The 18,298-nt window shown below is 39.2% G+C and overlaps 1 protein-coding gene across 1 annotated transcript in view; it reads left to right on the top strand.

Annotated features, from left to right (window-relative positions):
- PGM2 (phosphoglucomutase 2) overlaps positions 1-657 on the top strand; it is a 66,891-nt gene extending 66,234 nt beyond the window's left edge. Inside the window, exon 15 of the mRNA XM_033105768.1 lies at positions 249-657. Within this exon, the coding sequence (XP_032961659.1) occupies positions 249-351 (103 nt within the window). The 3' untranslated portion in view covers positions 352-657. The remainder of the gene's footprint in view (positions 1-248) is intronic.
- Positions 658-18,298: the final 17,641 nt, after the last annotated feature.

Below are 18,298 nucleotides of genomic sequence, written 5' to 3'. Positions count from 1 at the left end.
GCTGATTTCATTTGTGGTAGAGACCTTGGGAAAACCTTTGGGGAAAATAATGGATATTGTCTCATGGGGTGTTTTTTTGTCCAAGTTGACAGATGCGTTCCCAAGCTGAAGTAGCTGCAGTTCTGTTTTGTCTGATTTAGCCCTCCTCTTAAGGTTATATTTCAGTGTTGCTGGGTCAGTGTGGGGAGAATCTAAAATATGCTTTGGAATAATCCACTGATCTGGACATTTCCCCCTTGTATTTGCAGTGATCCTGAGCAGCTGAAGAAAGAACTACAGGAACTAGTCAGTGCTATTGAAGAACATTTTTTCCAGCCACAAAAGTATAACCTGCAGCCCAAGACAGAATGAAATATTCCAGCCTTGGGCTTAATTACATTTACCTACAATTACCTTGATTTGTTCAGCATTATTTGTGAGGGCCAAATGATTTAAGCTGTCACTACGTTTCTATTTTTTAAGTAGACTACATTCCTCATTGTTTCACGTTTGACCTTTAAGGTAAAGAAAAGATGGCCAAACCTAACAAACCAACATTCCTATTAAAAGTTTGAGAGTGGGCATTATCAGAATTTTTAAAAATTAAGATTTTAAAAATAAATGACCTTTAAAAATGTAATTAATATGCTTTAGTTAGAATAAATAACAAGTATATGTTTTCTCTATAATTCTTTTTAGGAGTAATTGAAATAGCCAGAAAGCCTATACAATTACTAAATTCTGGCTGTGATATATGTAGGATACCCATATTTTAGATGTACAGGCATACCTCGTTTTATTGCACTTCGCTTTATTGTGCTTCACAGGTGTGTTTTTTAGAAATTGAGGGCAAAATGTTCCACGAACAAAAAGATTATGACTCACTTTATTAGTGGTATTCACTTTATTATGCTCGTATGGAACCAAATCTGCAATATCTCTGAGGTGTGCCTGTCTGTATAATTAGATCTCTAACAATGGCATATAAAGTAAAATAAATGAATAGATTAAATGTCGTGTTCATGTTTGGGGAAAATACAATTTACAGAAACCTGTAAAAAGGAGTCAACGATACTTTAAAAAGATAAATTTTTTTGACCGAAAACTTTTTAGTTCTAACAATACACCATTATACATTGTATGTGTGCTAGGAAAAGACAGCTTGACCATCTTTGTTCCATGTGTTAACATTCATTTTGTCTCTTTAAATCTTGAGTCAAACAATTGGTTATTGAGACTTGCAAAGTATTTTATTGTATAGTTTTTTTTTGCTTCAACACAATTTAATTCTTGGTCCTGAGGCACTAAGGACTATTTAGGAGTAATTGAAATAGCCTAAATAGGCTAATACAGTTGTATTTAGTAACAACTGTTTATGTGACTGATTTTTTTTTTGCTATGTTCATATGTAATCAATATTTAAAACTAGACTCTTTTATAATAGATTTCTTTTCCAGGTTTATTATTTAGTCTGTGCCTTCTACCTCCTCATAATTGTTGGCCTTGTAACCTTCCAAAAGGACTCACAGTGAGTGAATACCCAAGAGCTAGGACCAAGCTGTTCTTTATATACTTTATGTGTTTTATGTGATTTGTCTATTTTTAAAGCAAATGATTGCTCATTATTCTTACTGTTAACCTAAATGGTTATGAACAGTTTCTGAACAACGAAAAATAACAATACTGTTGACCATCATTTTTCTAAAGTAAAGGAAAAGAATTTTCTGTATCTTAGTAATACATAGTTTGTGTCCTACTAGAACTCTTAAATTGCAGTATTCAGTATATTCTGTCAGCTGCTTCATTGTAGAACCTATATTTGTTTTTGTGTTATAATGTTTTCTAGTCTCAAACTGTGCTCTGGAAAAAAAGAAATGACAGATTTGTGTCCCCTCTCCAGTTTTTTGAGCACGTAAACTCTACCCCATTCCAGAGTTTGTTTCTGGAAATACAAAGGTGATTATGACTCAGTCCTGTGATGGAGCTCAGAGTCTAATTGGAGGGCTAATAAGTAACTATAACACTAACAAATTCTATAATAGTGGTATATGCAAAGTACTCAGAGGTCAGAAGTGTAAGACACCCATTTTGCCCAGAGGAAGCCTCACAGAAGAGGTGACAAATGAGTTGCTTCACCTTCAGGGGTGAATAGCAGTTGAAGATGGAGGAGAAAGTCTTCCAGGCACAGAGCACAGCATTGACAAAAGAGTAGAGGAGCTAGGATTGGGGGGCGGTGGGGGGGGCCAGTTAAACAGAGCCCAGATGTAAACCTCAGGACATACCCTACTTCTCTGCCACTCATTTGAGCAGGTGATCAGTTGAACCTACAGGAGATGCCTCAATTCAATTTCTTAGTTATATTTCCAAGAAATAGTGCACCATGGATGCTCACTAAGTCTTTCTTGACTTTTTCTTATTATGGGATGCATGGTAGCATAATTTGTGGTGCATAAAGCTTGCGACATTAGACCCTTGCATTCTAATCTTGGTCTTCTGTGACCCAGCAATGTGACCTGGGTCAAGTCAGTTAATTTCTCTGTCTCAATTTATTATTTTTTAAAACTTTTTTTTTAATGGCAGTTCTTGGTTCACAGCAAAATTGAGAGGCAGTTACAGAGTTATCCCATATACCCGCTGTCCCCACACAGACACACCCTCCTGTATTACCCACGTCCCCCACATTCATTACTGTTGATGAACCTACATTGACACATCATCAACCAAATTTTAGAGACAATTAAAAGATCATTGGTTGCCAGGGGTTAACGGGAAGAGGAATGAATAAGCAAAGCACAGAGGAGTTTTAGGGCAGTAAAAAAAAATTCTCTGTATGATACTACATTAGTGAATACATGTCATTATACCTTTGTCCAATTCCATAGAATGTATAACACCAAGAGAGAGAGCTAACGTAAACTATGGACTTTGGGTGATAATTCTGTCATTTTTAAAATGTGGAGATTTTACTAAATGTTCTCTGAGGTCATTTCATGTTGCAGGTCTTTAAATTATGTAGAAATCCAATACGGGCACGATCAGCAATCATCAGTCGTTGGCAATTCTCTTTGACAGAATGCTTAACTAGTCCTCTTATAAGACGTAACATTTGCGATGGGGGGAAAGCACTTTGTACCAAAGAGCGGCAGCCTTGTGTTCATACCCCACCTTGCCTTACAGCCTGAAGGGGGTGGGTGCTGAAATTGGGGACAAGCAAGGCATACCATGTGCCCTGCAGATGGCTGAGAACATGTTTTGCAGGGGAGTTAGGCAATGATCAGGAGTGAGTGCTATCACAGAAGTCCTCTGCATCCTACTAGCGAAACCTGCTTGGGGAAGACCTTCCAATTTGAGTGTAGAGCTGACAGCCCATTTCCTCTGGTGCCTAGAAAGAACAAATCTCCAGTTAAGTCTAAGAAACTGATTTGCAGGATTAAAATGCACGCCAAGTATTTTTTATGTTTTTATTTTCTTTGTGGTGTTTCTATGAAACAACAGCTGTTCCTTTAAGAAACATTGGAAGTACTTCATATTTATCTCATTGATTTACCTCAGTCATCATACTGTTATGGAAAAGTATTGTTATTTCATGACCTTGGAAGCTCAGATGGTTTTAAAAATAAGTGCTTCAAGTGACAGAACAAATGCATGTGTCCTACTTTGAAGGGATTTTGAAAGGATGGCATCTAATACATCATTTCTACATCCTAAAAGAATGAATGTTAAGAATTAATTTGTGCATTCATTCATATGTTCACTGATTAAGTCATGTTTGAATCCCACTATGAGCCAGGTGCTTTTCTGGATACTGGTAATAAGCATACATTCCTGATCTCAAACTTAGTCTAGCGGGGGAAATACACCTGTGCACATATCATTGCAACAGAGTGTACTGCTCTGCAAGAGAATATTCTAATGGTGGGCAAGCAGTTCTGTGATGCCCCCTGTATGCTTGTCTTTTTCCAGACTATCAAGTTCAAATTCCTAACATTTTTGTTTAAAACACTTGACTCTGGCAGGCTAACTGCTTGTCATTTCCCTGCATCACCCCTTGGTTCCATTTTTGTGTAGGGTTTCAGATCAGGCCTCCCAAAGTGTGCCACTTGGGCATATAAATTATTTTGAGCTGAAGGTAATCGACCGTACAGGCTCATGAGAAACTTCTGTCCTCTTCTCCCTTAACTCCCTAGAAGAATATGAATTAAGGGCCTTGCCCGTGATAATCTTGTCATCACTTTGTTGACTGGTCTTATGGCAGAGCAAACTACTAATTACTGAACATTTGCTCTTATCATCCTGCAATGACCCTTTGAAGCTCCAAGGTGCCTTCCCTCGTCCTTATCTCAGAATGTCATCTATACCTCATTTTCCCTTTCTGTTTCTTAACCTCTCATGTGTGCAGGGAGTCTGCAGACATGTAGGAGGGATTCCCATACATATGTATGTAATTAAATTTGGTTATTTTCTCTTGTTAATCTGTCTCACGTAAATTTAATTATTAGACCAACCAAAAGAATCTTGAAGGGTAGAGGAAAGTTTCTTCCTCCCCCACCCTTGCCACAAGCGTATTTGTGTAGAGTAAGTCAACCACTGAAAGCAAGATATCACACTCTTAGGCAGATGAGAATCAAAGTTTAAAATAGCATCCCTTCTGTGGACTTCTACACATAAGCACGTAAGTGCAGTGATCGTTCAGTAACGGAAGAGAAACAACTGTCTGGAGAAGTGAGGCCCACGGACAGGAACACATGATCACAAGGAGGGAGAACGGTGGTGGGGAATCTGGTTTCTTTTGACCTGGCTCCCTTGGGAAGAGCATTGAAAAGAAAATGTGAGAAATAGCTGTTGGCCACCTCCCACTCAGATTCCAGTTCAAGCCACTTTGGTGTTTGGCCCAAACCTGGTACAGAATGGCATTGGCCACGCAGACCCAAGAGCCGGCTCCAGGTCTGAAGAGCTTTTGAAGCCATTTCACAATAGTCTTGTGCAACTTCCAAAAGGAAGTTAGGGTTGCAGTTTAGAGATGATGAGCCTGATTGTGTCCTTAAAATGCATTGTTCTCAGCTTAACTGGAAAATAAAAAACTATGTTTAAAAATCTGTTGGTGGCCCCAGAGAAAGTAGCTCCTTATCTGATAAGTGTTCTGTTGTTTAACAAAATAAAAGTAAACTTTAGATGGAAGTGTGAGCTAATTATCTCCTTTGCTGGTTCTGCAGGCTATTTTCTCTCTTTTTTTTCCTTTCTTTCTGGACCTGAGTTCAGTCCCTGAGGTGGAGTCATTGATTCTCTGCCCTCTGAAAACTTCTCTGTGCTCATGGCTGTAATTGTCCTCAGTGCAGACTCAGACTTCTCTCCCAAGTTCCAACCCTGTATTGCCACCTGCCTACTTGACTTTCCTACTCAGACATCCTCAAACTGCATTCAGTGCAGCCTGACGCCAAATACTTTTTCCCTCTCAGTTCCCAGCTACCTTCCCTCCACTTTACACTGTGTGTCGTCAAGTCAAAACACTAGTCCAGAATCTCCTGTGATTCTAGTTTTTTACTCTCCCATCTTTTTCTTTTTAAACTTATTATGGAGACTTTCAGACATACACAGAGAATAGTACAATGGACCTCCAGGTACTTATCACCCAGGTATAGCAAATCCTCGATCCATGGCCAGTCTCGCTACATGTAAATCCCCCTCAGTCTCCATCTTATTACGGGACAATTGTGAAGCAAACCGCAGACTTGTCATTTCATCTGTAAATATTTCAGTATGTATCTGTAAAAGATAGGACTTATTTACATACACACAACCATACTACCATTGTCACACCTAAAAATGTTTACAATTTCTTAATATCAAATTATCCAGTGTGCAAATTTCTCCATTTGCCTCATACATATAGTTTGTGCTTTGTTTGAATCGGGGTTGAAATAGTGTCCACTCGTTGCATTTGGTTTATAGTTCTCTTAAATCCCTTTTAATCTGTAATTTTTTTATCTCTCTTTTCTTTTTTTTTTCCTTTTTGCAATTTATTCCAAACTACCAAATCATTTGTCCTGTAGGGTTTCCTGCAGCTTGGATTTTGCTAATTGCTTCCTTGTGGTGTATTTAACATGTTTCTCTGTACCTTATATTTCCTGCAAAATGGTAGACAAGATGGAGAAACATGATCTAATTCAAGTTTTTTTTTTTCTTTTGGCAAGAATACTTGATTGGAGGGAGGAGGTATGGCACTCACACTATGTTTAGTTGTTTTCCAACTTTACTTATTTTCTTAGTTATCACCAGCCAGTTTGCCCACTCTTGCTCTGCACTGCATAATAAAGAGAAAATCAGGTAAATGGCAGTGGGATTCAGTTAAAAAGAGACAGGGTTCAATGTGACCAGAATCACTCACACACAATACTGCAAGACTTCTGGAGGCAGGCCTCCCACAGAAGGGGGCAGGAGGAACTGATGAACAGTTTCAGACAGGATTTGTAACTTATGTCAACCTTGTTGAAAGAGGACCTGCTGTGCCCAGAGAGCACTCTTGACCTCCAGTGGTTTAAAGAAAGTGATTTGTCACACCTTTAGGTTCTTAATGATGGCTTTGAATTGATTACTTGCCTGTTCTAGAACAAAATTACGTTTTTTTGTGTCGAGTTATAAAGACCAACAAACAATGGGAGCAATGTGAATAGGTGCAAGAATTGATGAAGGGACCTGATGAAGGGTTTGCTTGAGTGGACTGGCCCCATGGTGGACAGAACCACAAGTCAGAGGAAATGTGACGTCTAACGATCTTCCTTCAGACGGTGTGTACTCTGGTGTGCAGCCCGGAATCAGAACCACAATCTTGTTGATGAGATAGCAAGAGATTTAAATGAGGACGAGTTTGTACTGCTGCTTGAAAAGGATGGTCTCATTTGACATCCACAATGTATGGGGTCATAGTATGCATTTAGCACCTTCCTGTGAAAAGGGTGCTGGACAGAATTGTGTGATGCCATGAAATTTACCCAAGAGTATGCATTTTTGTGGCAAGCAACAAACATCAATTTCACAAAGTAAGACAAAAACGATTCTGAAGTTTGTAAAGTCACACAGGGTCAATGTTGTTCTCTAGCATCTATTCTCTGATCAGGGTCATCTCTATCATCATAACAAAAATAAGATTGCTTCATTGAGAATCACCAGTTTGCAGCACAAGCCAGTAACTGGCTGATGAGTGGAAACCTAAAAGAATAGAGAAATACAGTTACAGTTGCATGAACTGAACTTGTGGATGAAACAGACGCTGAGCTCATGGGCAAGGTATACTTTTTTTTTTTTTTTTTTTTGAGAATCTTGACAAATCACTATGATGAAAGAAATAGTGAATAGGCCATTTTCTGAATAGAGAATGGATGAAGTTGAAATATTATGCATTTGTTCACAAATGGTAGCACACAGTACATACTGTTCTCCATGTGCCTTTCAGTTCCCTAGTTAGAAGGACATTTAAGTTCCCAATTCCTTGCTAATATAACAGCAATGAATAACACTGGTATATGTCATTTTACCTCTCGTTCTTGGATACTGCAAATGGTATTTTTAACAGCTAACATACCTCCTTGTTGAAAGAATGGCATGAGATGATCTGTGAGAACACATTATAAATTGCAAAGTATTCAGCATTATTGTCATTGGATAAATGAACACATTAGATTTATAGACAATGTTTCATAGTTCAACCATTTAGTGTTTGCAGCTCTGTGTTAGGAAACCAGTATCTTGTTGCTGCCCTCATTTCCCAGATGTTGACAGTAATTTTTTTTTGACAGCAATTTTTAAAGAGAAAAAAATTAATATTTCTAGGTTGTGCACACTACCATCATCAGCGTTAAAATTGTGGGCTCCATAGCTACATGTTTATTGTAGATAATTATAAAAATATAAAAAAAATCAATGAAAGTAATCATCCTTGTTCCCACCGGTAAAGTTGAAATTAAAGAAGTAGCAAGTGTGTCTGACAATCCGGGGTGTCTTCGTAGGGGAGAGTAAGTCTGCTCCAAACAGCTTTGGAGAAATAATGTTTTAATAAGAATATTTAAAAAGTCCAGTTGACAGACATCATGGTACATAAATGCTTTGTGTTTGCCTGATTCCATGGTGCAGCATCTGCTGTGTCGTTAAGAACTCTAACGCAGGGCCCAAGTGGCACCAGTCTAGCCTCCTCTTAAAGAAGTGGTGAAATAGGCCACGTGGATGGGGACAAAATTGCATAGCAATACTTAGAGCCTCCTCTCTCCTTGCTGAGTCAATGTGGCAGTTTAGCCTCTGTCTTCTCATCTCTGTTAAAATTGTACTCTCAAAAAACCCTTTAATTGCTCACTTTTCCCAGACCACATTCTCCCTGACTTTTCAGGACCTGTTAGCTTGAGATCAAAGGTTTTCCAAAGGTTCTGTGCATAGAATCCAGAGAGTCAATGAACTTGGATAGGAAATTTAAAAGTATTTTTAAGTTATTTTTAGCAGTTCTAGCCAAAATTTAGATCTCCCTTTAATTAAGAATGTAGGCAACAAACCACAAAAGTATTATCAGACTCCATGACTTTGTCACCAATGGAAATCACCGATTTTCATGTCACATTTCAGTTGTCACAGGTATCTCAGAATATCATACTCATCACTACTGAAAATCATGTCCATTGTTAGACCCATCTTGTTATTTAGCGTGTTAATAACAAAGCACATCTTAACCTTATCGGACATGTGGTAGGGAACTGTTTTCCTCCTTTCTACAGGCGCCTTTTCATTTTGTTGGTGGTTTTCTTTGCTGTGCAGATTTTTCAGTTTAATGTACTGGTTTTTATATTTTTTAATGATTGCAAAATTTTTTTTTAAATAATATTTCATGCCTTATGACAATTTATGAAATTCAGATTTTAGTGTCAACATTCACTAGAACAAAGCCACACTCATTTGTCTACATATTGTTTATGGCTACTTTGCACTACAATGACAGAATTGAAAGTTGGGAAGGAGACTGAATTGCCGGCAGAGGCTAAACTGTTACGTAATCGGCCTTTATTAAAAGTTTGTTGGGGGCCAGCCCGGTGGCTCAGGCGGTTAGAGCTCCATGCTCCTAACTCCGAAGGCTGCCGGTTCGATTCCAACATGGGCCAGTGGGCTCTCAACCACAAGGTTGCCAGTTCAACTCCTAGAGTCCCGCAAGGGATGGTGGGCAGCGCCCCCTGCAACTAAAATTGAACACGGCACCTTGAGCTGAGCTGCCTCTGAGCTCCCGGATGGCTCAGTTGGTTGGAGTGCGTCCTCTCAACCACAAGGTTGCTGGTTCGACTCCCGCAAGGGATGGTGGGCTGTGCCCCCTGCAACTAGAAAACAAAAACTGGACCTGGAGCTGAGCCGCACCCTCCACAACTAAGACTGAAAGGACAACAACTTGACTTGGAAAAAAGTCCTGGAAGTACACACTGTTCCCCAATAAAAAAAAAAAAAATCCCCAATAAAGTCCTGTTTCCCTTCCCCAATAAAAAAAAAAAATCTTAGAAAAGTTTGTTGACTTTTAGAGTTAGAAGAGTGGAAGTGTCCTGAGGACAATGACGATGGCTCCTATATCTTTACATCACTTTAGTGCTGAGTCCAAGGCCACAGAATTAACAAATCTCTACTAGTTGAAAGACTCTACTAAGCCCTTTGTAGTACATACCTGCCAGTTTGGGAATCTTGGTAAATTTTACCTCCCCCTTAATTTTATCTCTAAGCTGCACATTCAAGGACTGACATTCCTTTTCCTTGAATGATAGGAGAACTTCATCTTACGTTTTATATTTAGCAAGAGGAAAATGAGAAGAAGGCCGAATGACTCTAGCTCAGCTTTGCTGTTAAAGGAAATAACTAAGTAATGAGGCGTGCTCTCACTACATGCTGCGGCATAACATGAATTATTACGCAATAAGAAACATGGTCAGAAGGAGACCAGCCTGCAGCACATTTCTTCCATATGTGCTGATCATTGGAACCTTGATTCATTTCAATGGATGCTCCCCAAAACTAAAGGGTCAGAAAGTCCCAGCCAAAGCTCAGCTCTACCACTGAACACCTTGCAGCAAGGAAGGTTATCCTGAGAGCCAAGGGCTCTTTATGTCTTCTTAAAAAACAAAACAACTCTGTACAATAGCACCCTCAAAAACAGTATTGAAAAGCAGTAACACGGCATAGAGGAAAAGAATTAGAAGCAGAACATCTAGGTTAAAATTCCAATTTTTTCCCCCACAAGTCTTCGGCCTTACGAAAACTTAAACTCTCTAAGCTTAATTTTCTTAATGTATATAATGACAGAAGTAGGGGAAAAACCTCTAAGGGCTACTGAGAGGATTAATAAGATGGGACATGTCGATTATAAAGCACTATACACTTGGAAATAACATTCCAGGTGAGGATGAGTAAGAACGTTTGATGTAGTGTGGAGCTGGTGGCCATGCCAAAGTTGATATGTTCTTTGCTTTCTATAAGCCCCTCCCTTCCTTCCTTCTTTCATCCTTCCTTCCTTCCTTCCTTCATGTCTGCCACATTTCCAGAAATGATGCTTAAATGAATGCTTAAATGTTGTTTGTATGCATACAAGGCAACAAAAATATTTAAAAATAAGAAAATAGGACTAAAGAAAGAGAAAGGTGAGGTAAAATGAAGCTAGGAGTAAGATAATAACCAATGCTTTCTGAACCACTAAATTTTCCTAACAATGAAAACTGACAGAACCATGCAATCATGTTCTTTTGCCAGGTACAGATGTTGAAAAACAAAAATAAAACATGCCAACAAAGGCTCCTACCATTGACCCTCACCATAATTTCATTAAAAAACTTTCTTCTGTTAACACCTACAAAGTGGGAAAAACATGATTTCAGAATACAGGGTAGTCCAGTTTAGTTTTATGAAATTATATGTTGTTATTCATATTTTGTCTTGAATGGATAAAAACTGGCACAAGCTGGCATTGGCTTAGGAAGGGCACTTGTGAATCAATGACTTAGTACACAAAATGACCTCAATACTTGCCAAACAATGGATCCCAAATCTGACCTTTGACCCAGTAGTCAGTTCAAGGATGGAGCTACCACCAGTTCCTCACGGAGAGAAAAGTTATTCCTGGTAGAGCCCTAAGAGAAGTTTTTCCCAATTCTCCTTAAAAGGACGTTGTGTTAGATATTAAACAATATCCCCAAAATGAATAGGACATTTTTATAAAATGTGTTCCCCCAATATGAGCGAATGAGTTGTCAAAGTACAATTCAATAAAATAAATTTTTTTGTGGATGCATTTCAGGCAAACAGCTCTCACTTGGGTTGGTCTGATACAGGAACTGAATTTAGGGGATCCAGAGTCTAGAGGACAAGTTGGACTGTATATCTTTAGACAGTTCTTTGAAACGATATTTTTCTCAACCAAGCTTTTGACAAATAGTATGGATGAGCCCTCAGTTCCATGATTTACAATTCATTTATAGTATGTCTGGGAATGAGATCCTATATTGACAGTTAAACAAGGAGTCTTATGCTTTGACATTCAGCTCACCCAGGGTGAAGGACTGACATATCTCTTAGGGCAGCTGAGAAACCCCATAAGGGTACAAGGGGTAAACAGGGAAACCTAGGAAGTTTCTAATCTAAGGGAGGTATCATATAGACATTCCACGAACTCACAAATGTCATGTGTTACAAACTAGTTTCATTCATTCCATATTTATGGAATGCCCACTGTGTGCTAGGTTCTATTCTATGCATTGGAGACACAGCAATGAACAAAACAGAAAAAATTCTTTCCTCTTAGAGGAGGGGGACATAAACAGATGACAAATGATATGCAAGTAACTAACGTAGTATGTCAGAGGGCGATAAACACTACGGAGAAATACGAGTATAAGTCAAGAAAAGGGAACAAGAAGTGTGTGTAGCAGTGGTTTCCATTTTCAAAAAGTTGGTCAGAGAAAGCCTCAGGGAGAAGGTGACATTGAAACAAAGACCTAAAGAAATCGAAGTACGGGGCAATGTGGACATCTGAAGGAAGAGTGTGCTTGGCAGAGGGAGTACTGAAAGCAAGGGTCCTGGGACAGGAGTGTGCCTGGCAGCTTCGACTCACAGCAAGGCCAGTGTGGTTTGAGCAGCCTGAACCCCAATACTAGTAGCATGAAATACATAGTGGTGTGGGGTGGGGAAGGGTCCCATAGGACCCTATAAATATCTTATTCCATACCTTTACTTTATATTCCATACCTTTATCATTATAAGTGCACTTGAAAAGAATGTATATTCTGCTGTTTTGGGGTGAAATGCTCTAAAAATATCGATTAAATCCAACTGGTCTAATGTGTCATTTAAGGCCACTGTTTCCATATCGATTTTCTGTCTGGAAGACCTGTCCCTTGTTGTCAGAGGTGTGTTGAAGTCCCCTACTATGATAGTGTTATTGTTGATCTCTGTCTTTATGTCGGTTAATATCTGTTTTCTATATTTAGGTGCTCCTATGTTGGGTGCATAGATGTTTACTAGGGTTACGTCTTGTTGGATCGATCCCTTTATTATTATGTAGTGTCCTTCTTTGCCTTTTGTTATAGTCTTTGTTTTAAAGTCTATTTTGTCCAATATAAGTATTGCTACCTCAGCTGTTTTCTCATTTCATTTGCGTGAAATATCTTATTCCATACCTTTACTTTCAGTCTGTGTGTTTCTTTTGATCTGAGGTGGGTCTCTTGTAAATAGCATATGCATGCATCGGTCTTGCTTTCTTATCCTCTCAGCTACCCTAAGTCTTTTGATTGGAGTATTTAATCCATTTACATTTAAAGGGATTATTGATAGGTACATAATCATTGCTGTTTTATTATTTATATATCTGGTTTTCCTTTAGTTTGTTTTTACCTTCTTCTGCTTAAAGAAGCCCTTTTAACATTTCCTGCAATACTGGCTTGGTGGTAATGAATTCCTTTAGTTTATTCTTTTCTGGGAAGCTCTTTATTTCTCCTTCAATTTTAAATGATGGCCTTGCTGGGTAGAGCAATCTTGGTTGTAGGCCTTCGTTTTTCATCACTTTGAATATTTCCTGCCACTCCCTTCTAGCCTGCAAAGTTTCTGTAGAAAAGTCATTATCCTTAGTAATATTTTTACTAATATATACCCTCGGGCAAGGGAAGCAAAAGAAAAAAGAAACATATGGGATTACATCAAACTAAAGAGTTTCAAAAGGCATCCTACTGAATGGGAGAAGATATTTGCCAATGATACATTTGATAAGGGGTTAATATCCAAAAATTATTTTAAAAAACTCATACAACTCAACACCAAAATAACAAACAGCCTGATTAAAAATTGAGCAGAGGACATGAAAAGACATTTCTGTAAAGAAGACATAGGCAACAGACATATGAAAAAATAGTCAATGTCACTAATCATTAGAGAAATGCAAATAAAAAACACAATAGACCACCTTACTCTGGTCAGAAGAGCTATCATCAATCAATAAACAACAAGTGCTGGTGAGGATGCGGAGAAAAGGGAACCCTCATGCACTGTTGGTGGGATTGCATCTGGAAAACAGTATGGAGGTACCTCAAAAAAATTGAAAACCTTATGACCCAGCAATTCCACTCCCGGGTAGCTATACAAAAAAATCCAAAGCATTAATTTAAAAAAATATATGCACCCCTATGTTTATTGCAACGTTATTCACAATAGCCAAGATATGGAAACAACCGAAATGCCCATCGACAGACGATTGAATAAAGAAACTGTGGTACATTTACACAATGGAGTATTACTCGGCCATAAAGAAGAATGAAATCTTACCATTTGCAACGACATGGATGGACCTAGAGAATATTATGATACGTGAAATAAGTCAGAGAAAGACAAATACCATATGTTCTTACTTATATGTAGAATCTAAAGAACAGAATAAACGAACAAACAAAATAGAAATAGACTCAGAGATACAGGGGGAAAAAAACTGATGGTTGCTAGATGGGAGGGGGTGAGGATGGGGGAGAAGGTAAAGGGATTAGAAAGTACAAATTAGTAGTCACAATATAGCCACAGGGATAGGAAATACAGTTTGGGGAATATAATCAATAATTTTGTAAAGATTAGGTAGGGTGCCAGATAGGCACTAGACTTATCAGGGAGAAAACTTCATAGACTGTGTAGATGCCTGATCACTGGGCTGTACACCTGAAGCTGAAGTTGAATAATATTGAATGTCAACTATAATTATATATTTCATATATATATATATATATGTATATATATATAAATTCACGGGAGGTGGAGTACACATAGGGAATATAGTCACTGGAATTGTAATAGATATATTTGATGTCAGGGGTAGTAGATTGCGGGGGTTATCACTTTGTGAGGGGTGCAAATGTCTAACTATTACATTGTTTTGTACATCTGAAACTAAAATAATAATAATAATAATAATAATAATAATAGAAGCTAACATTTAAGTGTTAAAAAATGAAAGGAACCAACAAGCAAGATAAACAAACAAGCAAAAACTCATAAATAAAGACAACCATATGGTGGTTACCAGAGGGAAAGGGGGAGGGGGAAGTAAGAGAGAATAAAAAGGGTCAAATATAAGGTGACGAAAGGAGATTTCACTTGGGTGGTGAACACACAATGCAATATACAAATGATGTTTTATAGAATTGTACACTTAAAACCTATATAATTTTATTAACCAATGTTGCCCCAATAAATTTAACAAAAAATACAAATAAAGAGAAAAAAACATTACAAGGACTTTGACTTTTACTCTGGGAAAAGCCATGAGGGGGGTTCTAAGTAAAGTACTGTCATATCCCAACTAATGTTTTCACAGATTCACTAACTGCTGTATTAAAAATAGACTGCAGGGTTGCCAGGGCAAAAGCAGGGAGACCAGTTAGCCAACTACTGCGTATTTCTAGGTGAGATTACACATTATGTACCATCAATGTCACAGTGGGATGTGGGATAAAATGAAGTGGTGGTCTTGTAGTGCTGGAAGCTTAGTCATTTTACCAGTCTGGGTAAAATCCCTGAGATCCATAACTCTGACAATTTATAAAGAAATTCTCACAGACCTTAGACAACCTTAGCTATCATAGCAAAGAGTGTTGTGCTATCTAACACTTGCTTGGCTTTGCTCTTGATGCCTAAACCCGCAAAACCAGCTCATGTGGTTAGTGGGAACCTCAAGCAGAGGCTGGATTTTGTCAGAGATCTGTATGGAACGGTTGCTTGTGTATAGCAATGATTTAATAAATAGGAAAGGGAGCCGAAAAGGGAAGTGGACCAGCGCCCAGAGTTTTATCTGCTTTGTCCATAAAAGGAGATTGGACACTTCATAGGAACTTACTCTGAGGCTTGAGGATACAAGTCCACTGTTCTCACACTTCATGGATTTATGTTGTTGCATCCATTGTAAGCACAAGTTATCCTGTGCCACAAAATTTTTGCTTATTTAAGTTGCTGAAACTCCGAAATCTATATTGGTTATCTGCTCATTTTATTTGTTTTTACTCCACTATATTTTATTATTCTTATGCCTTTCAGAAAGCAATTTCAGGGCCCCACCATTGTAGGCAAGTCAATGTAATGTACTCTCTGATCTTGACTTCAATCCATTTACATATCGTGAAGAACACATTTTATAGATAATTAAGACACTTGGCCATTACTTCATGTACTGTTAAGATGCCAGTAGTTATGCCCTGGGTTGGCAGGATTGGCAAATTACCCAGTGTTGGTGCTAAGATGCTGCCTCCTCCCATGCTTGAGGCAGACACTGCTGCTTAATTTTGCACCCTTTCCCACAGAGCTTGAACTTGCCTCAGAAACCTTCTCCTGCCATCCCAGATCTCACCATCAGTCCAGGGTTCCAGAAAGTCACTGCCAATCAATGGGAGCAAGCGTACCCAGTGAACCATCCTCAGGGTCTATCCAGTATGATCTTAATTTCTTGCCTTTATTTATGCCAATTTTGGAAATAGGCCCACTAGTTAAGAACTCTTACCTTATTATGTATACTTGGAAATCAGGTTAAAAATGTATGATAGCAAGAGAGTCTGGATTTCTAACTAATGTAAACATTTAATAATAATAATTTTATTAAAGGCCTCTTTTCTACATTAACCAAAGACTCTTCATTCTAGACTTGTACATGTGTCCCTTAACTTTTTAAAAGTTAAGTGGGCTCTGGGCTTCTCACTTAATTTAATGGAACCAATGGTTCACAGTTTTCTAGAACTCTGCAGCCATCTTCAAGTTGATATTAACGTTCCTGGCCTTTGACAACGAACAATTAATCATGCTGCAAATGACTAAATTGGAACAGACTCTATAGGGGAAGCCCCAAAAGAAAGACCTGTGGCAGGATTTCAGAAGGAGCTAGGGGTTGTCCACACAAGGAGCTGGCAGCAGCCATAATTGCTGAAGCCTTTGCAGTCCCCGGTTTTTCACTCACTGAGCCAAGGGGTCAGGAACTGGTGTCAGCAGCAAAATGCCTTGTGTGTTCCTGGGTTACACCAGTCAGGAGAATCAGGGGCCTGAAAGAGTCACAGCAGCGTTTGGCCCCATTCCTTACTTAGTTTCGTTACTGATGACTTAAAGAACTACCAACAGAATCCCTTCCTGCGTCTCCAGGGAGCTCTGTGTTGCCATCACCAAGGCCACATTGCCCCAGCCCCTGCATGGCAGTGTACCAGCTCTGCTGGGAGCCACACATCTGCACAAGGGGAAGGAGCTACTTTCCTCAGGAACAAGGGCATCTATAGGTGACAGCTGGGAGGTTACCTCTTACCTTTCTATTCTGTACTGGGACAATATGGACGTCCACTCCCAGTTTGACAGTCTTTATCCTGCTCTCCCAGGTATCACCATCAGGTCCAAGGGCCCTTTTACTATTTCTTCCAGAGCTGCTAGAAACATGTGTAAATGAGGCTGATGGCAGGCTATCTCCTACTCCCTGAGACAATGCCTTACAGCAAAAAAAAAAAAAAAAAAAAAAAAATCTTATCATGTATTATAAAAGGAGTTCTGTTTCCAGGAAGCTAAAAGTGTTATAAAATCTCTTGTTATCATTCTCAGGGCACTAACTAACCCTGGGAACTGGAAAAATAATGCAGAAATCACTACTGCTTAAAAGGCCATGGCCCTTCCCTAACCCAGATCAGGGGTCGGAGCGAAGGGTCATTTGCCACTAAATTGTAAATCTTGGAGCTGGAATGTGCTAGATTTCAGCAGTGGGTTGGGGGGCAGGAATGTTTTCCCCCTCCACTACAATAGCATGAGAGACACAGGACCTAGTCTGCTTTTGCCCTCCCCCACTTTTTACCTTTGTGACCTGATTAGACACCTGCACCTAAGCTTTCCTGTATTCTGGGACTGGAGGTGTGGGTAGAGTGGGGGTGGAGGAATAAGTGAGGAAAAGTAAAGGGAGGGGAGTGGCAGAATGGGAGGGTGTTCTGGCCAACATGTTCTGTAAGCAAAGCCCAGCCTTGGCTGGACCCATTCTACCATAGGCAGGGTCTAGCAGGCAGGGTTCTTAAATAACAGTTTCAACCATCATCTGCCAGGTCATGTATGAGGTCAGACAATTAAGTCCACGAACTAATCCTAGAAAAAGTACTACATACCTCCTTGCTGAATATCACTACAGTTGCCTTCAAAGTACTCCCCTTGGGAAGCTATGCACTGACGCCTAGTCCACCCTTCGAAGCAATTTTGGAACTCTTTTTCTAGAATGGCCATCAGAGCTGTCGTTGTATAACCCTTGATGTCCTGAATGTCATCTAAATGTCTTCCTTGCAGTATTTCCTTTATCTTCGGGTAAAGAAAGAAGTCACTGGGGGCCAGATCAGGTGAGTAGGGAGGGTGTTCCAATACAGTTATTTGTTTGCTGGCTAAGAACTCCCTCACAGACAGTGCTGTGTGAGCTGGTGCATTTTCGTGATGCAAGAGCCATGAATTGTTGGCGAAAAGTTTGTTTTCGTCTAACTTTTTCACGCAGCTTTTTCAGCACTTCCAAATAGTAAACTTGGTGAACTGTTTGTCCAGTTGGTACAAATTCATAAGAATAATCCCTCTGATACTAAAAAAAAAAAGGTTAGCAACATCGTTGCAACAAGTTCACAAATTTAATTGTCTGACCTAATATGAAAGGCAGTTTAGGGGTGTCAGTGAAATGGATGACATTGCACCTGTCTTGACATCCTAGCAGGAGGTGTGTTCAGCAGGCTGCCGCAGAGAGGAATGAGAACTGCACAACTGAGTTGGAAATAAAGATGTGAAGTAATCGTGAGGT

This window comes from Rhinolophus ferrumequinum, chromosome 5 (genome assembly GCF_004115265.2).
Source record: "Rhinolophus ferrumequinum isolate MPI-CBG mRhiFer1 chromosome 5, mRhiFer1_v1.p, whole genome shotgun sequence".
Classification (NCBI taxonomy): domain Eukaryota; kingdom Metazoa; phylum Chordata; class Mammalia; order Chiroptera; family Rhinolophidae; genus Rhinolophus; species Rhinolophus ferrumequinum.
Note: the sequence above shows the minus strand (reverse complement) of the source record. Positions and strands in the feature narration are given on the sequence as shown.